This window comes from Gorilla gorilla, chromosome 1, assembly GCF_029281585.2.
Source record: "Gorilla gorilla gorilla isolate KB3781 chromosome 1, NHGRI_mGorGor1-v2.1_pri, whole genome shotgun sequence".
NCBI classification, from domain to species: Eukaryota; Metazoa; Chordata; class Mammalia; order Primates; family Hominidae; genus Gorilla; species Gorilla gorilla.
The window spans coordinates 206685784-206712935 of NC_073224.2; the positions used below are offsets into that span (position 1 = coordinate 206685784).

Consider the following 27152-nt stretch of genomic DNA (forward strand, 5'->3'; position numbering starts at 1 on the left):
GAGTGCCCAGCGTAGAGGGGACTAGAAAAGACAGGAGAAGAGGCAGCGGGAGGTCCCTGGGGAGCAGAGCAGAGAGGCAGGGGCTGCGCCTGGGCCAGGGAGGAGAGCGGCCAAAGAGGCCTGAAGCTGGAGGCCAAGGAAGCATGCAAGGTGCCCCCCACAGTGGAGCCCAGGAGGCCCACTGTATACCAGTGCTGACAAACACAGCCACAGGAACATGCGGACAGACAGACCAAACCCAGACACAAATGACAGATACAGACCTGTGGCCCCAAACGTGGACTGATGGGGACCCAGCAGCTGCCGTGAGGAGGAACCCACAGCCACCACGACACAGGAGGCCGCTACAGGAGGGTAAGCACACACCTCCCCCAGGGCAGACCCAGAGGGTAGCAGCCAGGGCACTCAGGGAAGGTGGGACGAACACAATGCTTTAATCCCCCAAAGAACAAACCCTCATTGACAGAGTGCAACCTGGAATCACAGGCTCCTTACCTAGAGTGTCCTTTCCCACTTGGTGAACTTCTACTCATCCTTCAAGACCCAGCTCAAGTGTTCCCTCTTCTACGGAGCTTTCCCTGAACCCCCAGCCAGTCACTTCCTCTGTGTTCCCAACAGCACCTTGTATATGGGAATAACAATAACAATAATAACAATAATAATAATAGTAAAGTGCCAGCTACCATTGATTTCAACATCTATGTGTTGAATATGTCATGATTCATGTCACTGAATCTTCCCAATGACTCTGAGATGCACGTGCAGCACAGAGAGATTGACCAACTTGCCCCAAATCACACAGCTAGTAAGTGACGGAGTTAGGATGCCCAGCACTGGCCCAGCACTACAGGGCCAACTGCACTCCAGTGCAGTTATATTTTCCCGGGTGTCCTCCCCACCAGACTTCAAACTCTTCACAAGTAGGGTTGGTGCTCATTCATTTCTGCCAGCCTCTAGCCCAAGGTGGTCACTTCCAATGGACTGGGAACTGTGTCAGGATATTTACAGCCATTATTTTATTCTCACAATAAACCTATTGTACAGATGAGGAAACTGAGGTCCAGAGAGGTTAAGCAAGTTGCCTTAGGTCACAGAGCTGAGTCTGAACTTGAAACCGGGTCTGTTTATCACCCCGTCCCAGAAGGGTGTCTCTGAGGCCAGCCCAGCAAGCTCCAGAGAGGGGAACTGAGGGAGGGGGTACTGAGGAAGGGGTACATCAGGTGCCAGGCCCTGCCACCTGGAGACTTTCCGACCTAGACAAATGGACAGAAAGAGGACAGGCAGCCCAGGGAGGAATGTCACAAGACTTACCCACTGCAAGGCAGAGGGGTTCAGTAAAGCAACTTATGGCCATCCCCCAACCCCCGCCCCAGCCCAACCCACAGACATTAAAAAGTGAGATTTGACTGGGCTGGGCATGGTTCATGCCTGTAATCCCAGCACTTTGAGAGGCTGAGGCAGGAGAATCGCTTGAGCCCAGGAGTTTGAGGCTGCAGTGAGCCATGATCACACCACTACACTCCAGCCTGGGTGACAGAGTGAGAACCTGTCTTTAAAAAGAAGACACTTGCCCAGACCCCATGGCCACATGGGAACTAGCTCTTCACAAAGCAAATGCGAGAGAGCAGGACCCAAAACTACCCGGACACTATGATTACAAAGGAGGCAAAAATAAAAACCTGCGTCAGAAAAAGAAAGCTTCAGGGAGCCACACCCAGAGGGAGGCTGGGAGCAAGGCAGGAGGCAGCTGGGGCCAATCTTGGTCTTTGTCTTTGTTTCTCTGATTTCCAAATTCTCTGTAATGCTGTTCAGCTGCTTAATGAAAACAATGAATTTATTCTTAAAAAATGAAAGAAAGTAGTTGGTAGCCCAGTGCGGGGAACAGATGGAGGGTCCAGAGGCATGGGGCAGGGGGAGGTCAGGGTCAGCTGCTGGTGGGCAGGCAGTTGACTGTTGCATGCCAGGCCCTGCACAGCCTCAGCCTCAAAGCACAACTTGGAGGGTGGGTGTGAGGAAGGGCTACCGGGAAGAGGTGGCATTCAATCTGTACCATGAAGCTGATTAGGATCCTACAGGGTGGGGAGAGAAGAGGGTCTGCACCACCTCCCCTGCCCTGATCCAGGCCCCCTTCAGCTCTGGCCTCAGCTGTTATAAGAGCCTGCTCACAGGTTCCCCCACTCCACCCTCATCCTCCACTCCATTACTGCAGTCACTGTGATTTTAATAAAATAAAAGATCATAACCCTGCCCTTCCTAGGACCCTCCATAGCTCCCTACTTCCCTCCAGACAATTTCTGGATTGCTTAAGCCTTACACGTGCGGCCCCTGCCAATCTCTCTGGCTGTTCTACTTTGCACTGCCCAGCCAGACTGAACATCTCACAGTTCCCCCAGGGTTCTGCTTCCCTTCTCACCTTCCACAGGCTGCATCCTCTCCCTGGTGCTCTCTGCCCTCCCCATTTCACTAGTGAATTCCAATGCATCCCTCAGGCCCCAGCTTACAGGCCACCTCTTCCTGGAAGCAATCGGGGACTGCTCTGCCTCCATGCCTGAGCTACACTGTGTGCTCTCCTCTCTGCTCCCTTTGCACCCTGCCTTTCCATCATCAGAACCCCTCTCACCCCATGTTCTGTCTGTTTGCTCATCCATCTCTGCTGCCAGACATGCACTCTGTTGGGGAGGGATCATGGCTGAATCATTTATCTTTTAAGCCCTGCACAGTATCTGATAAAGGTTTGGATTAATTAATTACTTAATAATCAGGTGGGGGGAACTGAAAGGGCTGTGGCCTGGATAGAAGGAAGCCCCCTCCCCTCCTCCAAGTCCCCTCCACCCACTCTGGCACTGTGCTGTCCTCTGTGTTAACACTGTTTACTATTTCCTGTATCTAAGTCCTGTCTTCCTAATTGACCCAAGAAGGGGCTATGTGTGTTCTCTAAAGACGAGCCAACCCAAAAAGGATGTTAACAGCTAATAAACACAGAAAATGGTTCTGCTTCCATAGCAGTGAAAATTCAATGAGTTTAACCTGTCAAAATAGGAAAAAGAAATAAGAAAATGCTAACACCCAATACTGGTGAGGGTATGGTGAAATTGGCAGGCTCATGATTATTGGTGGGAATGTAAACTGTAACAATCATTTCTGAAATAAATCTGGCATGAATTTGTCAAGAGCTCTAAAAATGTCCAAACTTCCTGGCCTAGTGATCCCATTCTTGGTCATCCATCCCTAGAAAAATATAGAAAAAGTTATATGTACAAAGCTGTTTGCGTCAGTGGTTTTTTACAGCAGCAAAAACCTGGAACAGCTGAAATTTTAAACAGGTTCTGTTTAAGTTATGTTACCTGGTGTCATAGTCTATGGTCGTTAATAACAGCTAATGTTACTGGCCTTGTAATGACTCATTTAACACTCACATTGGCCTGTCAGGAACTGAAGGCACAGAGAGATCAGGAAATTTGCCTAAAGTCAAGCAGTTAAGTGTAGGATTTGAATCCAGACAATCAGGCCCTAAAGCCCATACTCTCCACCCTGACACTGGATCCATTAAAAGGAAGGATTGAAACCACTCTGCAGTCATTTAAAAAAATACTTGTGATACAACAATAGTCAGGGGGGAAATGGGAAGATTTTTAAAAACTGCATGTATAGACAGAGCAAGGACATCTATATAAAAACTGGGTGCTGAGAGAAAAGAGGGGAAGAAAACACCAAAATGCTAACAGTGGTGATGCTTCCGGCTTGGAGCAGGGGCAGAGATGAGGTGGGTTTTTACTTATTTCATATCCCCGTTTTCTCATTTTTCTCCATGTCACAGCTGATGGGGTGATAGGCCTGGAAGAGTATTCTTATGTGACTTTTTAAGGGAATATTTTTAATAAAACCAAAAGTTAAGCAACCTTTGACAAAGCAAGGCACCCCAAACCCCAGCCTAAGACCCTGCAAGTTTACCCAGGAGAGTGGGGCTCAGGGAGGGACAGGGGCCTGCTCAAAGTCCCACAGCAAAAGCCTCCAGCCCCACCCATGACCCCAGCCAGGAGAGCAGTCAGGAAGGGACTCCTGGTCCCATCCAGGGGCCCCAGCAGGGAGGACCAAGCCGAAGGAGAGCCTGCCCAGGGTGCTAAGTCTACCGCTTAAAATCCTTCTTGGATTCCCATCACTTTTGGGGTATAGTTCAAACTCCATAGTCTGATGCTCGGGTTTTCGCCAAGAAGGTCCCCTGGCCACACTCATCTCACCAGGTGTGCCCCTTGGCAGCATCCCTCCAGCATCAGGGCCCCCAGAACAAGGTGATCTGATGTGCCATGCCTTTGCACAGGCTGAGCCCCTCCATCTGGGAGCCATACCACCCAGCTGGAACCCTGCTCTCAAAACTCTGCTCAGCTGGCACCACCTTGAGGAACTGTCTGGTTATCTGGTTATTTGTCCAGTCCCCCAAGTAGGCTGTGGGCTCCCCAAAAGCAGGGCTTGGTCTGGTTCTTAGTTACAACCCCTACCCCAACATAGCCCCACAGCTCACCCAGGTCTTCCCTCCTGTCTCAACTTAAAGGTCACTTTTGACGTTTCCCACACAGGAATTGGGCTACCCTGTTATACACTCCCATGGTCCCTGCCTTCTCCCTACCCCACCTTTGTATTAATACCATGCACCTAAATATGCTTTAGGCCTGTCTCCCCATCAGCCGTCACTGCTGCAGCCCCAGAGCCCAGTGCCAGCCATGCAGTAGGGCCTCAAGTGCCTAGTATACACTGGGTACTCAACAGATGTTCACTGAGGGAATTGATGAGGAGGGGTCTTTCCATGTGAGCCGTGAAGACAGACGAGTTTGCCAGGAGAGCCACTGCAGCAGAAGGGCAGCATGTGCAGAGGCTGGAAAACTGTTAACTCCCTGGGAGAGCAAAGGTTTCTCAAACATAATCCCTGCCTCCAGAGAGGGGCAACAGCTACTGCTGCAGTCGGGCTGGGAGGGAAGGGAGGGTAGTGGCAGCATTCTCAGGAGAGTGAACTCATCTCACTGTGGGAAGAACAGACTTCAGGAAGGTGGGACTTACTGATGGGGGAAGGGGAAATTGCAAGAGGGAGATGCCAGAGGAGAGCATGGCAGGTGGAAAGAACTGCATGTGCAAAGGCCCTGAGGCAGGAAAGCACACAGCATCATGTGGGTCAGGGGTATAGTGCAGGAATTCACAAGGGAAGAAGGGTGGGGTGGCTGGAGCCGTTCATAAAGGACCAGAGTTCCAGGCTAAGGTGCTCCGGTGAAAGAACATAGGGGGGACATGGGAGGACCCTGAGCAAGGGAGGGCCATGGCCAAGGTTTTCAACGGACAAGCTGTATGGGGCCAGAAGGATAGCCTGGAGAGGATAAGCAGATGGTCTAGGAGAGGGAAACTGAGGCTTCTCATGTTTTAGGCTCCTGAGACACGCTCAAAGTTTGCCTCCCATGGCCCCTCTGCCCTCTGCCACTCCAAGCAGCTAGAACCCTGAGCCCCAGCCACTGTACCCCACCCCACTCTCAAGACTTTGGGCAGGCCTGGCCAGCACCAGAAACACACTCCTGGGAACTTCCTTCCCCGGAAGGAAAGAGGCTCCCAGGGTCCTGGATCCAATTAGACCGGGTTTCCGCAGCCCCACGGGGCTGGGAAGGGCTGTTTTCATTGTGATGGCAGGGCTGATCAGAGCAGGAGGGGTTGCTGTCTGTGCCCAGGTCAGTGGGAGCTGGGAGCCTGCCCCTTCCCCTCACTGTCCCTCCCCATCCCCAACACCCTCAACCTCTGGGCCCCCCATTCCCACCTCCAGCTACCCAGAGACACTGAGGGCGGTTGACCCTCTCTGGGAGCCTCAGTGCCCTCATCTAGGGAAGGGGCCATGACACTCTCTCAGTTCTGAGAGAATGTTCTACAGGCTTGGAGCACATCCCCCTCCCTACTTCTATTTCTCCTGGGGACCCCCAGCTCCTATCCCCACAGGGAACTCCTTCTGCTTGTATGAAATGATGATGGCAATAATAATAATAGTTGCTTCCTCCACGCCAGGCACCTTAAGATACTTTACAAGCATTTCTCACTCTGGCTCCTAACGACCCCATGAGGTAGATGCTGTGAGTGTTTTGAAATATAACATATATTCAGAAAGATGCTTAGAACATGAACAGACAGCTTAATGACTTACAAAGCATGTATCAGGAGACCTAAGAAGCCCTCACCCTGGGTCCTTTCTCAATTTCAGTCCCCATGTGTCCCCCAAGCTTCTGTGGTCATCACTTCTTTGTTTGGGGTCAGGAATGAGGCTCAGAGAGGTAACTAACCTGCCCAAGACCATGCATCTGGTGCAGGCAGAGGTAACAGAACCCTCTGTCAAGTCCATTTTCTCTCTGGGCCTCCTTTCCTGCCTCTATAAGGTGAAGGGGTTCAACCAAATCATAGTCTGGGCTCCTGGACCCTTAAAGGGGAAATGTGACAGCTCAAGGGTTCAAAGTATGGATTCTGAAGGCAGATAGCCCCAGCTCAGGCCTTTGGGATTGTTACCTAAATCTCCAAGCCTCAATTTTCTCATCTGTAAACTGGGGATGATCCTGGTATCTCCATGGGTTGTACTGAGGACTAAGTTAGCTAATATGGATAAAATCTTTCAAACACTGCCTGACACACAGTGAGGACTCCTGAACAGTCAGCTGCCGTTGCTGTTGCTAGGTTCTCTAAGGCCTAAGGGAGCCTTTCCCAACATTCCAAAGACCCACATGGAAATCTGACCAGCCAGTGATGCCATCTAGGGGGTGGGGGGTGGCAGTAGCTCTGGGCGGCCTTCAAGACCCACAGGGACCATTCTTCTGACTGGCAAAGATCCAGGTCTGAGATTAACTAAAAACAGGAAAGCCAACTGCTGGACCCTGGCTCTGGCCCGGCCCCCAGGAGCTTTCTAGACAGGTCTCAGGGGTCCTGGACAGGGAACCCCTGGCAGGCAGTGAAGCCTGCTTCCCTGCTATATCCCAGGACCTCCAAGGCAGGCAGCCTGTGGGGCAGGCCAAATAGGCCTCCAGCCTGGGGTGCAGGCCAGCAGACAGAGCAGGCCCCAAGCAGGCCACAGCAGCAAAGGGAAGGCTGAGCTGGGCTGGGCAGAGAAAGGAGTGGGGAGGGTGTGGGGTGGACAAATGGCTCGCGGGGAACAGGCCAGGGAAGACTGGCTACAGGCCCCACCAGACTCAGCCTCACCTGCTGCCTCATCTCCTGCAACTTCCCTAGGTCCCAGTGCCACCACCTTCTCTTTGTCCCTGAATTTCTCACCTCGGGGTCTCTGCCCAGGCTGTTCCCTCTGCTCCTCCCCCATCATCAGTCAACATAGTGACCAAAATCTCTAATCTTAATCATCATGTGGCTGGGCACGGTGGCTCACACCTGTAATCCCAGCACTTTGGGAGGCCAAAGTGGGTGGATCACCTGAGGTCAGGAGTTTGAGACCAGCCTGACCCACATGGCAAAACCCCATTCTACTAAAAATACAAAATTAGCCGGGTGTGGTGGCACACGCCTGTAATCCCAGCTACTCTGGAAGCTGAGGCAGGAGAACTGCTTAAGCCTGGAAGGTGGAGGTTGCAGTGAGCCAAGATTGTGCCACTGCACTCCAGCCTGGGTGATAGAGCAAGACTCCATCTCAAAAAAAAAAAAAAAAAAAAAATCATCATTTGTGTGATCTTTTATATAGTGCCTGTCTACCTCCGCTAGGGCAGGGACCTATATACATCAGTTTTCCTCCCATCTATCCTCAGCATCTAGCACAAAGCCTGGATATAGTAAATGCTCAAGAAATACTAGTGAATGAAGGCAGGAGACAGAAACGGGCTGCCGGCTCCACCATTTCCAGCAGATCCAGGCCAGGTGTAGGTGCAGGTGTGAATGCAAGGGTGTGTATGAGACACACTGCGCCAGGGCTAGAATTTGAGGCTATGTTATCTCAAGTGTAAATAAGCATGTGCATGCAAGACTCATCTACATGTAAAAACACACGTGTGCACAAGGAGGCCTGAGTGAACAGAGCTGTGTACAGATGAACACCATGCGTGTGGGAGAATGTGCAGATGATCAGGCATGTGGCTGTGTGCTGTTTCCCAGGAGAGTGCACGGTGTACGCTTGGGTATGTGGTCCTCCCAGTGGCAAGAGCCCATGCACGTGCTCCTATGTGATGTGCATACCGTGTGTGCATGCACACTCCAGCAGACATGCTTCCTGAACTCCTGGCTCCTAGGGATCCAGTTTAGGACACCTGTGGTGGTATTTCTGAAATAGCAGAGGAGTGCTCCACATTGGCAAGGATGGTGCAGGAGGGAGGGTCAGGGGTGGTAATGGAAAAGCTAATAGTGTGAATATGTATGAATGTATTTGAGTGTGTTGAAGGGTTGTGCCCCCTCTCAAGCAGGTGTCCCCCCCACAGAGCCCCAGAACCTGGAATGGCTGCCTAGACTGTCCCCTCAAGAATCCTAAAGCCGGCCAGGTGCGGTGGCTCACGCCTGTAATCCCAGCACTTTGGGAGGCCAAGGCGGATGGATCACAAGGTCAGGAGATCGAGACCATCCTGGCTAACACGGTGAAACCCCATCTCTACTAAAAATACAAAAAAATTAGCTGGGCGTGGTGGTGGGCACCTGTAGTCCCAGCTACTCAGGAGGCTGAGGCAGAAGAATGGTGTGAACCCAGGAGGCGGAGCTTACAGTGAGGGGAGATCGTGCTACTGCACTCCAGCCTGGGGGACAGAGCGAGATTCCATCTCAAAAAAAAAAAAAAAAAGAATCCTAAAGCCTTTGCCCAAAGTTCAGAAAAGGACCCAGATGGTGGAGACCCCACCAAGAGTACCCTTGTGGCCACATGCATGAGGCAGGGAACAAGGCAGGACCCCTTAGGCCCCAGAGCCAAATCCCTCGGCCTTCCCTACACACCTGATCCACTAAAGACACTATTCAGCCACCTCCCCCAAATTCCACCCAGCCTCCAAAGCCCAGTTCCAGCCCCAGGTTCTAGAAAGCCATCCCCATCACCATAGCCCCAACCAACTCCCAATGCAGCTGGCTTCCTCAATCTCCCCCCAAGTGCCAGGCACACCCTGTGCATCCAAAAATGTTGCCCCCATTGTACAGGGGTAGTTTCTCCGCTAGAGAAGAAGTAACTGTCCCATTGAGCACTTTCCCCTGCCTTTGATCCCCAAGGCAGATACTGCAGCAGCCTGTTGGCCTCTGGGGAGCAGACAGAGATGCACATGGCCTTGGATAAGGCCTGCTCCTCTCTCTTCCCACTTCAGTTTCCCCAACGGGTAGAATGAAGTTTGGCTAGATGACATCCACCTCGCTCCTAATAGTGCATGATTTTAGATCTCACATGATTCTCCAAGAATTGCATACATAAATGTCATCAGATACAGACTTTATTGGAGAGATAACGGTGTCTCCTTTTCCTGAGTACACCAAGCCTGACCAATTACCCTGGATGAGTGCCGAGCACCAGGCTAAAGAGATAGGAACTCAGAAATCCTGAGGGTTCATGCGGTCTTTGTGCACCAATTTATTCATTCTTACATTCAACAATGCACTGAGGCTGTCTGCCTCAAGGCTGTCTGCCTTTCTTCCCACAACCCAGTGGGAAGAAAGAGGCTACTGAAACCAGGAATCCACAAGGTCAAAGGCACTGGGAAACCATGACACTAACATAACTTCCCAGGCGTTATTCACAAGGGAGGTGCAGCACTTTACACATTGTAAAGAAAATCTTACTAGCAATGAGAACTTTCTGACAGCAGGAAGCTAGGTGGCCTGGTTAGGAGGGAGTTCACTGGAGGGGGGTTTTTTGGCAGAGATCAGAGGCCCTTTTGACAAAGGTGTGGGAAAAGGATTCCTGCTCTGTGCAAGGGTCAAGTGAGGTTGGGCTTCCCCTCAACAGTTGAGGGATTCTAAGGAGTCCCAGAGTGCTAGGTTCAAATCCCAGCAACTGCTCCATGATACCTAAATACCTCTGTGCCTCAGCTTCCTCACCTGTAAATATGTTAGTATTTATAAAGGCTTTTAGAACATGGCATGGCACAAAGCGAGCCCTCTGTGATGCTAAATAAGGCAGTGAGAGTCCACTTTGTAAGATTCTAAACCTAAGACTGGATCATCCTATCATGGTAAGATTCCAAGTGTCAAAGGTTCTGAGCTGGAAAGCTTCTCAGATGCTAAAGCTCTGAGACTGGAAGAGACTGGGATTCTTAGATTCCATGATTTAATCATCTCATTATTTCCTGACAACAGCCCTGAGTCTCCCGGGGTAGGGGGAAGGAGAAGACAGCCCTCAGTGTAACTTTATCTCCCAGGCAATGCGCTGCCACACCTGGACTCCCTAGCATTTCCTCACCTCTACAAAAGCCCCAGCCACACCACACCAGAACCACTTGCTCACTCACACGCATGGCGCCTCAGCCTGTTCTAATGGTGGAGACAGGCAAGAAGTGCGAATAAATAAATGAGAGGGTTTCAGATACCGGTGACAGCCACAAGAGAAAAGAAAAAGCAGCTGATGTGAGAGAGTGAGAGTAGGAAGCTATTTTAGAGCAAGTGGTCCAAGCAGACCCTCTGAGGAGGTAACATTCAAGTAGAAACCTGTGAAACAAGAAGGTGCCAGCCACGTAAACACTCAGGGAAAAGCTGTCCTGGTGGGGGAATGTGCAAAGGCCCTGCCACCAGGCTTTGTAAATTCAAGGTGTAGAATGAAACCGGTGTGTGGCTGGAGGTGGCGATGGGATGTGGGGAGCCAAGGTTGAGAGGTGGGCAGAGCCTGGACTACTAAGGGCCTTGTAGGCCCAGAAAGTACTTCAGATATTTTTTCTTATAAATGCCTAGGAAACATTAGAAAAGTTTCAGCAGGGGAATGACAAAGCAGACCAGGGCTTGCAGGGTGCCCAGATCATTTGCCTCATTCTGAAACCACCATTACGGTTCTCAAAATCATGGCAGGGCCTAGGACAGTCATCAGCAATCCTTATAACTCAGTGGGTACGTACTGAGCTCCCACCACATGCCTGGCCAGGGCAGGGAGACGTGTCATACACTGTCTTGATATCACTCCCAACAACCCATGAGAGATTCACAGAAAGTACCCCATTTTAGAGTTGAGGAAACTGAGGCTCAGAAAGGGAAAGAATGTGCTGAAAGTCACAGAAGCCATGTGACACAATGGGACCTAATCTCAGGACCCAGGTCTACCACTGTGATGGTTTATGGAACTCCTTTGGTGTCTTCAAGCTTTCCATTCTCTGACAGACCTCCCCTGGGGACTCATGGAGGCACTCAGCGAACACTGCCCTGGCTAGTGCTTCATGTACCTGCAGTCTCACCTCTTCTTCCTTGTTGGCTTTAGAGCCCTGGAGGACTACACTTGTATCTCATATGTCTGTCCAATGTGGGCTGGGTGAGCTAAGGATTGCACAGAAGGACAGATGGGTAGATTACTGAGATGACTAACCAATAAACAAATTAATGGATAATGAAAGAATAAAGGAATGATCTGGCAACAAATGAATGAATAAAATAGCCCATGGCAGAAGAAGGAATGAATGGCTCCTCATTTTACAGAGAGATAAGACAGGAAAGTGTCTGCCCAGGGAAGGGCTAGGGCCAGCCTGGCTTCAGACCAGCTCCCCACCTCACCCACACACCTGCTTCCTCCTTTCCATGTGGGACCAACTTGCCTCCATCCCCCAAGACTGCAGATAGCCTATTCCTCAGTCCCTGGGATAAGTTCATGTCTCCATGGAGCGCTGGCCGTTATTCCATGACACCATCACCAGCACCACCACCCACTAGCAATTCCTGCCATCCTGGGGCTCGTGCAGCCTGGCAATGGGTAGAGAGGCTCATTGTCCCTCTGAGTGTCACAGAGGAAGGGAGGCAGGAGATCAGGGTCTGGTTCTGAGACCCAAATCACTGACTTCCAGCCAGTAGCTTCCCCTCTCTGAGCCCAGGTGACCTCCTGACATCTGAGCCTTTTCAGCTCTGACATTCTTTGGGTGGGGTGGGGCTCTGGATTTTTACACAGTCACTGGGTTCAGCAGAAGAATTACAGAGCCCAAAACCTAGAAGAGTCCTTCCCACAGCACCAAAGTCCACCTGGGAAAAGGCCAGGCGAGGATCCTGCAGGCCTGAATTTAAGCCTCCTCTGCCACTGTTCAACCTCTCTGAGTCTTGGTTTCCTTATAATGAGGTTCATAATCCCCATTAGGACAATTTAACCCTAACTCAGTTTCTGGTAGAAACTGATGTGATAATCACCACACCATACTGTGAAAACTGTAAAGTTCAATTCTCTCAGGAAAGATTATGATGGCGGGGTTAGGAGGGGGTGAAGGGATCATGCTGTCCCATTCTAGTCCAGTTCTGTTCAAAACGGATCTTCCAGGGGTCCAGGCCCGCCATGGAGAACAGTGGAGGGAGCCCAGCAGTGGAAGCCTGAACACCCAGGTCCCGGGCTCAGTCTCCTTCTACCTGGTAGCGTGACTTCAGGCAAGTCACTTCCTCTCTCTGGACCTCAGTTCCTCCATCTAAAAACCACCTGGCTTGGTACCCTCTGGCCAAGACATGCCAAGTTCCACAGCCCTGAACCCCTAACCCCAGCTTTCAACCCCCGACTCTGTCTTCTGGGAGCTCACTCTGTCTAGTGGAGCCAGGACACAAACCAGGAGTGAGACTAGAAGGGTCACCCCTCCAAGAAATGCTGGGGTAGGGGACACATGAGAGGCTAGGCCCAACACTGCCCCAGTGCCTTGGACAGCGCCAGTCACCCCAGACCTTGTGGGCCTGGCCTTCAGATCCCCCCCGGCAGCCTGTGGAGCCAGCAGGCCCTGACCTGTCCAGCAAGATACTTCAGGAACTTAACCGAAGTCCAAAGTGCTTCTACCTCCCGGGCGTAGGGCAGGAGTGGCAGAAAGGAATAAGAGCATACCACAGGGGTGAGGCTCACACCGAGGAGGTCTAGCAAACCAGACTACCTTTCCTGCCCCTCCCCTCAGACGGGACCCACTGGGCTGCAGGCCTGCACCCAACCAAAAGTTCATCATAGGGTGGGGTCGGGGAAGACATTACCACCAGCTGCCACCTCTGGGGGCAGGAGGACCACCAGGTTGGGGAGGGGGGTCTCCAACTGCAAAGGGCCAAGCTCACTTGCCTCAGGGTCCAAGGGTCACCCCAGGGCCTGGGAGGGATTCCAGCCTACACGGGGGGTCCTGGCCACCCATGAAGGAGACAGGCCCACTGCCACACACACAGCTCCCGAAGGTTCCACACTGCTCGAGGGCAGGGTGGTGGGACAGCAGGATTATTTCCTCATGCCAGGGGTCTTTGCTGGAAATCCTGGACCCATTCTGAGCCCCTCTTGCCGGCCCTCTCCCCCAGATCTGAGGATCTAGCTCCTTACAATGCCATGTTTATAGAGCCCCTTCCAAAAAAATGTTTCCCAGTTCCCCCAAAACTCCCATCCTCAACCCTCCACATCCGCCCCCCCCACCCCCATCCCGCGCAGCTCTGAGGAAACCGGCAGTTAACTTTTCCCAAAAATCCTGCAAAGGCAGCTGGCTGGGGGAGAAATGGGCCTCGAGATCCTTTCGCGGCATTTCACCGCCTTCCCAAAAAAAAGAAAGAAAGAAAGAGAAGCAAAGCAAAGCAAACTTTCGGAGTTAACTTTAAATTCCCAGCCCTCCCCCCCCACAAATCGCCCGGCAGCTTCCCTTTTTTTTTTTTCTTTAAAGTGCAATTGCATTGTGTCTCACCTCCCCGAAAGGCTCGCGGCTCTCGCCAAAGAAAAGGAAAAAAGCCAACCCTTCGGGTGCCCCCTCTGCTTCCAGCCGCCTCTCCCACATTCTCAGACAGTTTTATTAAAATTTTCAGACAAAAGAAAAACAAAAATGGCAGCCTGGCTTATTTTTAAAACAGGACAGGGACGCCATATTCTGCAGATCTGCAAAAAAAGGGAGAAATCCGGCACTGGCCGCTCCACCGGGCCGGCTGCAAAGTGCGCGAACCGCGCCGTTTGCAATCCGTTTATTTGCATTAAGCCCCATGAATCATTGTTTACCGGAGAATTGCAGCAGGGTTTGAATAGCCCGGCTTAAGAAAACACACACACACGCGCGCGCTCACACACACACGCACACACACTCGGAGACCAGCCCCAGACACGCCGCGGGAGACACTTCCTACCCCGCGCGCCCCGCCGCCGCCGCCGCCGCCGCTGCCGCCGCTCTGGGCCGGGCCCGAGGCGCAGGCGGCCCCGGGCCCTCGGAGCGCCCCGGCCCGCGCTGACAGCGCCCGCGCCCCGGCCCGGCCCCCGCCCGCAACTCGGCGCAACTTTCCCGCGGGCAGGCGCCCGCCGCCGCTGGGCCCGCTCCCCGCGCGCCCCGGGCCCGCACGGACCTGGCTGTGCTGGCGGCGCCTCCGGGACGCGGCCGCAGCCCCGCGCCCGGCGGCCCGAGCAGGGCCGGGCTGGGGCTCCGGCACAGGCTCCGGGCTCGGGCTCCGGCTCCGGCTCTGGCTCGCTGCGGAGCCGCGCGCAAACCTTCCGGGTCGCCTGCTGTTCACTTCTGGGTTCTGCAAGCGCCGAGGCGGCGGCGGCGGCGGCGGCGGCGGCGGCGGCGGCGGGAGGCTGGGTCTGCAGCGCCGCGCGGCCCCCAGTGCGCTCGGCGAGCCCCCGCGCCAGGCGCCCGGCTCCGGGGGGGCCGCGTCGGGCCCCCGCCTCTCCGGCTGCGCAGCCCGTCCAGCCCCGGGGGCTCCCGCGAGTGGGCAGCGCCGGGCGCTGGCGACTGCGCGCGAGGGGAGGGGGCCGGGCGGGGGGCGGGGGCGGGCCGCGCGCTGGGGGCCCCACTCGGGCCCCGGGGCCTCGTCTCGCGCTCGCCGCCGCCGCCGCCGCCGCCGCTGCCGCCGCCGCCTGGCAAAGTTGCGCTGCGCCCCCCGCCCGCGCCGCGCCGCGCCGCGCCGGAGGCAGAGCCACAAAGGAACTCCTCGCCCCCCTCCGCCCGCCTGAGCCGCGCGGGGAGGGCACCGGCGCCCGGCCCTAGGACAGCCCCTTCCCCAGCGCGGGGGCTCCCGGGGCCCCGGCGGCCGTGGCCATTGTCCCGCCCAGGCCCGGCGGCCGCCTAGCCACCCCACTCCTGGGTGATGGCAGGCTGGGGACTTGGGCCTGGCGGGCCACGGCCCTGACCAGGCCGAGCCCGCGCGGTGCCAGGCTGCCCCTGGGGGTCTCCCTCGAAGACGGCCGCCTGGAGGGGACCCCCAGGATGGACCCTCACCCCTGATAACGACCTGCTCAAAATCCAGGCCGATTTTTTTTTAAGACGAGGACATAGGGGTGGGGAGTAGAAGTTTGCACAGGCCCAGCCACCCCTCCCTAGCCCTAGGCCAGATCCCCGACGGATGGGGCGGCCTGAAGCTGGCAGCGGCTCCTCTCGCAGAGTCTATCAGAGGTGGCACCGGCTGTCCCCCGGCTCCAGACCTCAGAGCCATCTGTGTGACTCCTCCTCCCGCCTTACCCTCCCCAGCCAATCAGTCACCAAGTCCTCCTGATTCGGCCTCCCGAGCTGTGTCAGCTTCCAAACTTACACTTCTACCTGAGGAGGCAGCCGGTTCCAGGATCCCTTCACCGGCTTAGATTTCTATGGCATCCACCACCACCCGACCGCTGGGCCAGGATGGATCAGGGCTGGCCCTGCCCTCAGGAGCGCACAGTTCCCCGGGAAGGGCACACAGATAAACAATCATCTGCCAGCGTTTGTCCTCCAGGAAGCATTTCCAAATTCAGTAAATATTCATAGAGGACCTAGTAAACATCAACCACTGTGCTGGTTGGCTGGGAGCACAGCTATTAAAAAACTGGATAATGCCCCTGCCCTCACGAAGATTCTAGTCTAGCACAGGATGGCAAACACTGTGAGCAACTGGAAGACAGGGCCCATAGGGGCTGCTTGTTCTCAAGCCCCAAGCACAGTGCCTGGCACAGAGCAGGGGCACAAGAAATCTGTGTGGCATGAATTAGTTGGAATGTTAAAGCATGGCGGGAGAGCACAGAGGAGGCCACTCTTTCCTGGAGAGGTGGAGAGGGCTTCAGAAATTGGCTCTGGGGTGAGCGAGGTGGGGAAGAAAGGAAGGCCTTCCAGTTTCCAGAAATGACGATAATCAGAGGACCAACCCATTGTTGAGAAATTCAATGAGATAATAAATTAATAAACGGGGGAGAAGAGACAAATTGTCTGTGCAGAAGAATTCCAAATAATTTATGTAGACAATCAGGGAGGGGGAGCATCACTCCCTACTCTTTAGGAGTAGGCTGCAGATAGTGACGTCCTCCCCAAGCGCACAATATGGAAAGGGAGAGGAAAGGAGTAACTTTACAGGGAGAGAGCTGATGACTGCTACTCAGACAAGTGATCAAGGCCAAGATCAACAGCCACAAATCATGTTGATATGTGCTTGATACTATGTGATGAAAATGACACTTTACCTTTGTGGTCTTCCTCCCAATAACCCATAACCCCAGCCTTGTGAGAAAAACAGACAGACTCCAAGAGTGGGCTATCCAACAAAATTGCTGGCTGACCAGTACCCCTCAAAACTATCAAGGTCATCCAAATCAAGAAAAGTCCGAGAAACCATCACAGCCCGAGAGGAGCCTAAAGACACGGCCGGGTGCAGTGGCTTATGCCTGTAATTCCAGCACTTTGGGAGACCGAGGCAGGAGGATCACCAGGTCAGACTTTAAGACCAGCCTGACCAACGTGGTGAAACCCCATCTCTACTAAAAATACAAAAATTAGCCAGGCGTGGCACATGCCTGTAGTCCCAGCTACTCCGGAGGCTGAGGCAGAAGAATGGCTTGAACTCTGGAGGTGGAAGTTGCAGTGAGCCGAGATTGGGCCACTGCACTCCAGCCTGGGCAACAAGAGTGAAACTCTGTCTCAAAAAAAAAAAAAAACAGACGAAAGACACATAACTACTAAATGTAAAAGACATTAGGTAAAAATCTAAATAAACTATGGAATTTAGTTATTAATAACAATAATGTGTCAAGGAAAGTATCTACCAAGAATTGTAACAAATCATAACAAATAGTAACATAAGGTATTACTCATAGGAAAATTAGAGGAGGTATATATGGGAACTGTCTGTAATATCGTCTCAATTTTTCTATAAATCTAAAAATGTTCTAAAACATAAAGTCTATAAATTTTAAAATTAATACCTTTAATTAATTAAGGCATTAATTAATTTTAAAAGGTATTAATCATGGTATTGCTGAGCAGTTCAATGAAATAATGCCCATCACAGCACCTAACACATTCTAAGCGCTCAAAAAAGTTATGTTATCATCAATATCATCATTATCATCATCATTCTAGGCACTTAGAACAGCACATGCAAAGGCCCAGAAGTTTAGAATGGAGAGGCAGATGGGAGACAGGATCCTGAAGGCCTTGAGTGCTGAGCTGGGGCCTTTGGAAGGGATTCATGGGGGGAGGGTACAAGCTGGCCCACCTTTGCCCCACCAGTCTCCTCCCTAGCCACCTGGAAAGCTGTGCTCCAGCCAGCCAAAGTGAGCTGCCATCTAAGGCCTTGCTATCTCACTTCTGAGGACTTTGCATATGCTGTTCCCTCTGCCTGGAACACCCTCCCTTGCCCTTTCGCCTCACCTTTTCTGACCACCTTCAATTTATCCTTCAGGTCTTAGCTTAGACATTTTCTTAAAAGCCTTCCAGAACCTTCCAAGATGCTATTAATATGATTTGGTTGGAGGCAGTTGGGGTGAGGTGCAGGAAGCTAGGGATGGAGAGACTGAGCTCAGCTCTTTGCCACTGGCACCCATCCCCCTTTCCCCCCAAATCCAGCCATACTAGATGCTGCCCTGTCTCTGAACACACCATCCACCTTCATGATGCCTGGCCTCTGCTCATGCTGTTCCCTCTGTCTGGTATTCTTAGTCCTTTTCTCCTCATCTCATCTCTGTAGTGAACACTTACTTATCAAGTCTTAGCTCAAACATCACCTCCTGTATGAAGCCATTCTAGATCCTTCATATAGAAAGGGCACTTTCCTTTGGTTCCCAAGGTGTCCATGGTCCTTCTGCCACACTGCTGGCAACACACTCATCACGCTGCATCAGAATAAATGTTTGCTGAATGGATGGACAGCAAGCCCACTGTCATCCTCTCCAATTCTGCAAAGCTTTCCTCTAGGAGGCCCTCCATGGCAGCTCCAGCCCATTAACCCCTCTCCCTTTCTTTTTTTTAGCAGTTAGCCCCTAATTGTATTCTAACTATTGTGTGTGTAAGAATCAATCTCTTGGATTAGAGTAAATTATTTAAGGAAGGAACCATGTCTCACACTTTCTATTTTCACTCATTCAAGTATTTACAAAGCACCTACTCCAGTGTTTCAGTTAGGGTCCCAGGCTCTGGAGAGGCAGCAGTGAGGAAGACCCCAGCTCTGCACAAATAGAACACTGTCTTAACCAGACTATGCCGCAGTAACAAAGAACTCCAAAATCTCAGTGACATAGCACAAGAGTCATTTATTGCCCACTTGTGCCACATGCCCATCATGGTTTCTCTGCTTTAGTCACTCAGAGACCTAGACTGAGGAGTCCCTTCCATTGTGGAGCTGCACCCACTGGAACTTGTGACCTTCTCAGTTACCATGGCAGGAGAAAAGAGAATAGATGGTTTTTCTGGTTGTTGTTGTTGTTGTTGTTTTGAGATGGAGTTTCACTCTTGTTGCCCAGGCTGGAGTGCAATGATGCAATCTCAGCTCACCGCAACCTCTGCCTCCTGGGTTCAAGTGATTCTCCTGCCTCAGCCTCCCGAGTAGCTGGGAATTACAGGCACATGCCACCACACCCAGCTAATTTTGTATATTTAGTAAAGACGTATTTCTCCATGTTGGTCAGGCTGGTCTCAAACTCCCGACCTCAGGTGATCTGTCCGCCTCAGCCTCCCAAAGTGCTGGGATTACAGGTGTGAGCCACCACGCCCAGCCGAGAATGGATGATTTTTTTCAGGCATGGATTTTTCACTGCTTCTGCCTGGAGGTGACACACACACCCCTTCTCACCATCCATTGGCCAAGACTAGTCACATGGTCCTGCCTATTGCAAGGGAGGCTGGGAAATACAGTGCTCCTCTGGAAAGAGAATAGACTGGACATGGGTGAGCTCTTCCACTGTCTGTCCCAGGAGAAAGAATTTAGCAAATAATTACTGAAGTAATGCTTTAATTAGGTCTCATAAGTGCTACAAAGGCGAGGCTGGAAGTGTCTGGAGAGTGTCTGAGAGAAGATCAGGGAGGGATTCCCAGAGTAAGGGACATTTAAGCTGACACCAGGGAAGAGTGTTTCCAACAGAGAGAACAGTACGTGAAGGTTCTGGGGCAGGGAGGAGTTTGACACATTGAAGGGCCAGAAAAGAGAGGGGAGCTGTGAAGTGACACTCAGGGCTAGATGTCGTAGGCAGGCCCAGATAGGTAAGGGTTTAGGATTCTAGCTTAAGGGTAAAGGAAGTCCCAGGAAGGTGTTAAGCAGAGATGTGATATGGCAGAGTTTTCTCCAAAAGGTCCATGTGGTTGCTGAGGAGAGAATGGGCTTGAATGGGCAGAATAGGGAAGCGGTGGGGGTGCTGGGGGCAGTGAGTAGACTTTCAGAGTACTCCAGGTGAAAGGTGGCAATGGTTTGGACCTTGGCATTGGCAGAGGTGGAGAGAAGTGGACAAACATGGGATTTATTAAGGAATCAGCCCTACCAGAACTTGGTGACTGATAGATGCAGGGAGTAAGAAAGCAGGAGGTGTCCAGGTGACTCACAGGTTTTGCAGCCCTCATAGTGCCCAGCACAAGGCTGGCTCCACTACATTGTATCCCCAGCATGTTCACCATGGGACCTTGACCTTGGACTCATCTGGGACATCTAGCCCTCAGTGTCATTTTGCAATCCCACCTCATTCCACTCCAGATTCCCTGTTCTTTCTGTCCCTTCAGTGTGGCAAGCTCCTCCTTGCCTCATGGCCTTCACACTCCATTCTCTCTTTTGGAAATACTTCTTTCAGCTCCTCTCTCGTGTCGGCTTAAATGTCCCTCTCTGTCATCAAGCTAGCTAACCACCCCTCGTTCTGTAGGAGGAGGGGTGTACCTCCCATCAGAACTAAAAACGCTCTCAAGCATCAACCATGCACCTTCTTCTTCTTCTTCTTCTTCTTTCTTCTTCTTTTCTTCTTCTTCTTCTTCTTCTTCTTCTTCTTCTTCTTCTTCTTCTTCTTCTTCTCCTTTTCCTTCTCCTTCTTTCTTCTTCCTTCTTCCTTCTTCTTTTTTTTTCTTCAACTTTTCAGTTCCAGGGTACATGTGCAGGATGTGCAGATTTGTTACATAGGTAAATGTGTACCATGGTGGTTTGCTGCACAGATCAACCCATCACCTAGGCATTAAGCCCAGCATCCATTAGCTGTTCTTCCTGATGCTCTACCTCCCCCTGCTCCCCAAATAGGCCCCAGTATGTGTTGCTCCCTCACTATGTGTCCATGTATTCTCATTGTTCAGCTCCCACTTACAAGTGAGAACATTCGGTGTTTGGTTTTCTGTTCCTGCATTAGTTTTCTGAGGATAACGGCTTCCAGCTCCATCCATGTCCATACAAAGGACACGGTCTCGCTCCTTTTTATGGCTGCATAGTATTCCATGGTGTATATGTAGCACATTTTCATTATCCCATCTATCATCAATGGGCATTTTGGTTGATTCCATGTCTTTGCTACTGAACACATGCACTTTCTACTTGGACCCCCTACAGTAGTCTTGAGAGGGAGGCTGGTAGGAACATTATCCCCATTTCACAGTGGAAAAAACTGAGGCCAGAGAAGGGAAGTGGTTGGCTACATCTTGGGGCCAGGCCTCTAGCTAAGGTCCTCTAACTCCTGGTTCAGAGTTTCTTTTACTGCAGTGCCTGGTGCATAATGGGTGCTGTATGGCATTTGCCAAGAGAATAAATAAATGAATGAATGAATGAGCACATGACTGTCTGCCCATTCACTTCTTTACCTTTGCTCATTTTGTTTCCCTCAAAGAGGCTGTAGATTGAGCTAATAGATTAGGTTTAAGAGTCCCAGAGAGCTGTTTGAACCCTAGCTTTGTCATTTAAAGATAGTGACTTTAGGCAAGTTTCTTCCTGTCTCTGCAAATTAAGGATGCAAATACCTACTTTATAGAGCAGGTATTAAAAGAGAACGTGTGGGTTAGGCCAGAGTAATGTTGGCTGCCTGTTCTTCAGGGACCTGTTCCCACCTTGCCTCCCTTGGAAAATCTTCCCTGAGAACACCAGCCTGCACTTACCCACACCCAATAAGAACCTCTCAAGCCCTTCTCATCTGTACCTCCCAGGTTATGACCCAGATGAAAAGTGTCATTTAAACCGCAAACTAGATGCTCTGCCTTCCGAGGGCAGTGGCATAATTCACATCGGTGTGAAACTCAATCTCTCTGTACTCTCCTTTCCACTTTCTTGGGGGAGTGGGGCAGGAAGGGGAAAACTTCTACCACTTTCTCTGGGGAGACTCTGAGTATCATTTGGCCCTCTGTTAAGCAGAGATATGAATGGAGCTTTGGGTAAACCAAAACTGTCCATGAGCTGAGCAGGAGATGGAGGTCTAACTTGCTCTACATGATAAGCTGATGGGGATAATGGCCTATAAGTCTGTACATGGCATGGTCGCTGCCAACCCTTTCATCCCCAACTAGAACTGTTTTCCCCCTTGGCCTCGGTGCTCCAGCCACACAAGCCCCCTGGAGTTCACAGAAGGTATGCTGATTCCTCTTGCTACAGGGACTTTGCACAGGCACTACTCTCAGAATGTGCTCCCCAACCATCTCTACCCTGTCACCTAGCAAGCTCCTCCTCACCCACCATGTGGCTCACAGCCACATCCTGAGGGTGACCTTCTGCCACCTTCAGGATACTCTCATCGCTCCATGGACCTACCTTTCCTTTTTTACAGACTTATCTCAGCTGTAATTATTCATTCTGATTTCTAATTGTTTGCTTTGACATCAGATTGTAAGCTCAATACATATTTCTTCCTTCACGCAATAAAAAGTGATGGAGATTGAATTTTTGAAGGTGAAGGGGCTCAGCAAATGAACAGGTTGAAATATTTGAGCATTATCTTGAAGTGTGGGGGTGATCCATAAAATGGGAGTGCCTGAGAAGAGCAGTGGCCGGCACTGGTGGCTGAAGGACTCTGAAGAGCAGGGCTAGCCATTATTCAACTTGCTCCCCTTTGCATTGCTATGATACAACCCGTCTCCTTCAATCTCAGTAAAATAACCTGCATACTGAACGTGAGGTTGGCACAGGGTTGCCTGGCTTGGCACTGGGCAGAGAGGAAAGGTGAGCAGAGGAGAGACGAAAGGTGTGCCGGGAGGAGAAAACTGGGGCTGAAAGTAAGCACAATTTTGCAAGTCACTGGAATCTGAAGAAATCTTGGGGCCATCACTGGATTTCTTCAAGATGTGAGATAGGAAATTCCAGTCCATTTTTATCTAAATCTCAAAGGACTAGTAATCTGGGTTCTCAGCAGGAAGAATGCTGTGACTGATTAGCAATGTCTGTCATGGGCAGTGACAACTGGTTACATAGATCTGCAGTTGAGCTTAGCGTTCTCTTAGCCAGAGGGTGAAGACTATGTCTTAGTCATCTTTCACCATCAGTCACCATCAGCAGTGAGCTGGGGGTTAGGGGATGGAGGGAGATAGCAGTGAAATGGGCAGGAGGGCAGAGCCTTGACCAGGCAGGGCAGGACATGGGGCACCAGGTCCTGACAATGTTAAATCCTAGAGTGAGCTTGGGCAAGCCATGTTGCATCTCTGGGCTTCAATTTCTTCAACTTTGAAATGGGCCAGTAGTACCTGTGGCAAGTTGTAAGGCAAGAGCATTAGTGCTTTGAGGTCAGATATACAGGGTTCAAATCTTGGTTCGCACTAGCTTTAGGATCTAGAAAGCTCTCAGTCTTCTCATTTATAAAACTTCACAGGTCAGTGTGCCAGGATTAGAAGCAGTACACACCAACAATTAGCAAGCATTTGCTATAAGCAAGGCACCTTGCTGGACTTTTGGGGACTTGACCTCACCCAGAGAAGGGAGAGTGCCCAGCACAGTGCCCAAAAGACAACCAGTGCTCAATGACTGTTCACTCCTTTTTCCTACCGAGTCTAAGGAGCTCATGGGTGTGGAAGGGCTCTATCATCCATAAATTGTCTTCAGAAAGCGAGGCCGATGACAGTAACTACTTACAGCCTTTCCCCCATCTGGGCTGACCATCCTCCCGTGCTGGACCCTTGCAGCACATCTGGACCCAGCTCCCTTTCATGACTGGCCCGGGGACTGCCAGAGGAAAAGGGCAGAAGTGCCATAATGAAAGGGCTGACAATTACCTTCCCTCTTAATTACCATTTGCAGTAATTAAATAATAATAGCCTTTTGTTGGCCCTGAGAATTCAAAGCAGCCCACATCATAACATCTGGTTCTGCCTTTTGCCAGGAATTGAATGCCCATAGGGACAAGATGGGGAAATTGAGGCAGAGGGGGATAAGGCTAGCCATTCTTAAGTCACACAGAAATCAGAATGCCAGCATTAGGGCAAGGTCCTTAAAGAAACGACTCCAAGTGGAAGATAGCCGCAGCCCTGCATTTTGGGTGCCGGCTCAAACCACTCACATGCTGTGTGGTTTGGGTGGTTCACTCCCCTCTTTGTGCCTCAGTTACTCCATATGTAAAATAAGATGAAGTCAATACTTGACCTGCCCTGAGCATATTTTTCTAGACTTTACTTTGTTCATACATAGTAATGGGAAATTCTTTTTGCAAACTTTGGGTTGCTAGAAATAGAAATCCACCATAGACCAGCAAATAAACAGAAAAAAATGGGTTACCAGTCTACTAATTCTAGAAAGGGTTGAACAGCCGGAGGTCCTGAGACCTCTGCTTTTTGTGTGTGAAAAAAGCAGAGGGCTCAGGAACAATTAAACCAGAGACCAGGACATCTCAAGGCCTCCTTCCTCTCTGCACCTCTTGAACATCAGCTTTATTCTTTCTCCACCTTTCTTCAGAGGGTAAGGAACATAGAGCACCAACAGCTACTCCAACCTTCAGTTCAGACTGTCAGCCACCTACAGGCATCTACCCTCACTGGTCTGGCTTGAGCCAGGCAGCCACCCTTGAACCAATAACTGCATCCAGTAAGACAGGGTCTATAATGGCCTATAGCAACTTCAGGGATGGAGTAAGAGAAGGGGCCAGTCACAGAGTTGGTAGGAGCCACTAGGCAGGCAACATAATAGTCATCCACTAAAACAAAATTCCTGCACGTGGCCTGCAAAACAGTGAAGGGAAAGTTGCTGTAAAATCAAAGCAACGGCATAAATCACCAGGAACAGAGAAATAGCAGAGGCTTCCCTTGGAGGGGAAGGGGAGAGCTGTACCATCTCAGGTGGGCTTGACTTCAGACCTCAGCCCTCTGAACTGGGGACCCAGTCCTATGTGAGCATCCACTCTGATCACTACACCCACCTGGAAAAAAGCAATTCCCAGGCTTTTCCATGGCCTGAGTGAACATCGATTGGTGCTGCCCTCCAGGCCCCTTCTTTGGGAGTGTTCCTGGTGGGGACCAGCGGGTCACATAACCCAAGCCAGGCCAATCAGAATCCTTCTCCTGGTCTTTCCTCGAGAGATACCCAAGGCCACGGCCCCATCCAAGAGAACAGACATCCCATGACAAGAGGGCAGCATTCCCCTGCCTGGTCCCAGCCACCCCGGAGTTGGGCCTAACTGCAAGCCCTTCCCTTGGTTTGGCTATATTGAGTCAATCAAATCTCCCTTTGAGTAGGTGTATTCACTTCCTGGGACTGTTATAATAAACTACCACAAACTCAGTGGCTTAAGACAACAGGAATTTATTCTCTGGAGGCCAAAGTCCAAATAGAAGACATCAGCAGGACGATGCTCCCTCCTCCTAAGGCTCCTAAGGCTCTAATCCTGTCTTGTCCCTTCCAGTTACTGGTGGGTGCATAACTCTGATCTTTGCCTTTGTCTTCCCACAGCTGTCTCTCTCTCTGTCTCTCTCTCCCTCCCTCTCTCTCTCTGTTTGAGATAGGGTCTTGTTCTGTCACCCAGTCTGGAGTGCAGTGGTGCGATCATGGCTCACTGCAGCCTTGATCTCTTGGGCTCAAGTGAGTCTCCTACCTCAGCCTCCTGAATAGCTAGGACTACAGGCACATGCCACCATACCCAGCTAATTTTTAAAAATTTTTTGTAGAGGCAAGGTCTTGCTATGTTGCCCAGGGTGGTCTTAAACTCCTGGCCTCAAGCAATCTTCCCATTTGGGCCTCCCAAAACACTGAGATTACAGGCATGAGCCACTGCATCTGGCTTCCTTCCATCTCTTATAGGGACACTTGCTGTTGGATTTTTGTTCACAGTTGTATGCCTACCCAGGTAGTAATCCAGAATGATCTTCAGATCTCACCTCATGATCCTTAATTATACATGCAAAATCCTTTTACCAAATAAGGTCACATTTACAAGTTCTGGGAGGTAGGACATGGGCATATCTCTTTTTTTTTTGGTGGGGGGTGGGCACCATTTAACCCACTATAGCAAGCCTATGTCATTTGTAACCCAAAAATAAAAAATCCCTCGTATATGCCTCAGGATTAGGCATGGATCAGTCCTCCTCACTGTGTTCTGGTCCTGAACTCTGAAGCAACATTTTAATAACTAACTCCAATCCTTTCTGAGAATGTGATCCATCTCTGAGCCCCAGGTTTTGTTTTCCACCTGTAAAAATGGGGCAAATACCATCTAAATGGTGGTTGAGTGGATTAAATGAAGGGTCATCGGTCAGACCCAGCCTCACACTTTAAACATCAGAGCTTTTTCCCAGCCTTGATGGTGGACCTGAGCACTCAGGCCCCTGCGAAGGAGAAGCCCTGCTTACAAATGAGCCACCTGACACCTGGTTCATTCATCAAATTCCCAGAAGTCCTGGCAGCCTGAGTTCACCCAGACTAGACCCTGTGCACCTGACAAAAACAAATTTCTGCTTCTGCAGAGCTGAGGGCTGGAGCCTCTGGCTAAGTCTGTCAGCCTTGTAGAATGACAGGAATCCCAAGGCTGATAAAATGAGGTTGGCAGTCCCATGAAGAAAATCCCAGAGATTAAACCCAAAAAATCCAACACAATATTAATAGCTGTTCCTTATTGTGTACCTCCTCCAAGCCAGGCCCACACTCAGGCCCTTGCCCCCACTCCCTTTTAATCCTCACCACAATCCTATGAGGCAGCTCTCATGATCTCCATTTTACGAAGTTGTTGAGGCTCAGAGAGATGAAGCCAGTGATCTAAGGCCACACAGCAGAGTAAATCGTGGAGCCCGAGGCAACTCCGTAACTGTCACCTCAGCCATAAGTGCCTTCCCAGTCTCTCCTCCCCACAAAGGGTGGCATCAGAGCAATTAGCACCATGGTGAGATAGGATTCTGAAATATGAACTGAAGGGCTTTCGCTCACAAAATGTCCTTGTCCCCTTGGTCATTCCTCCATGGACTTTGTCTTGTTCACAGTAGTATGCCCAGTGATTAAAAGAGTGCCTAGCACATACTCTGTACTCAATAAACATTTGTTGAATGAATGAATTCAGTTAGTGAGGGCATTCCGGTGGTTAGTGCCTCAGGGAAGAGATGACGTGATAACACAGACAACAAAGGGATCCTGGTCTGGCCTTTAAAGTGTCAAAACCCTAGGCCCAGACAGAAGACCAAAGAGCTGGGAAAGCATGTGATATATAAGGAAACAGTTCATCCCTGATACTAGAACACACATCTCCTGGCCCTGCCCCTCTGGGAATGACGGGAAGGGGAAGGAGAATCAGAGGGGAAGCAAAAACCAAAAACAAAGCTCTCTGCTTTGTAAAAGCACTTGAAAAACAGAAAGTACTGTAGACATTATAGTGATTACACAGGGGAACCCAGTCCTGCTTCCCCCATCCCATCCCTCCACTGACAATTCTTTCATCAGTCTCCAAATCCATGGACACTTTTCCTTTTTTTTGTAAATTACACATA

The 27152-nt window shown here is 51.0% G+C and overlaps 1 protein-coding gene across 10 annotated transcripts in view; it reads right to left on the reverse strand.

Moving 5' to 3' along the window:
* The window catches only part of ZNF362 (zinc finger protein 362), a 175895-nt gene that overhangs the window by 29703 nt on the left and 119040 nt on the right, over positions 1–27152 (reverse strand). The window contains exons 1-2 of one of the 10 annotated variants that reach the window (XM_063700570.1): positions 14425–14823; positions 496–621 (exon numbers count right to left, since the gene is read on the reverse strand). The exons of 4 other annotated variants lie outside the window; for them this stretch is intronic. In XM_063700570.1, the coding sequence (XP_063556640.1) occupies positions 496–533 (38 nt within the window). In that variant the 5' untranslated portion in view covers positions 534–621; positions 14425–14823. Of the gene's footprint in view, positions 1–495; positions 622–13781; positions 14175–14424; positions 14838–27152 lie in introns of those variants that run through there. 5 more of the 10 variants (XM_031013881.3, XM_063700577.1, XM_063700572.1 and 2 more) reach the window with 5 other exon arrangements.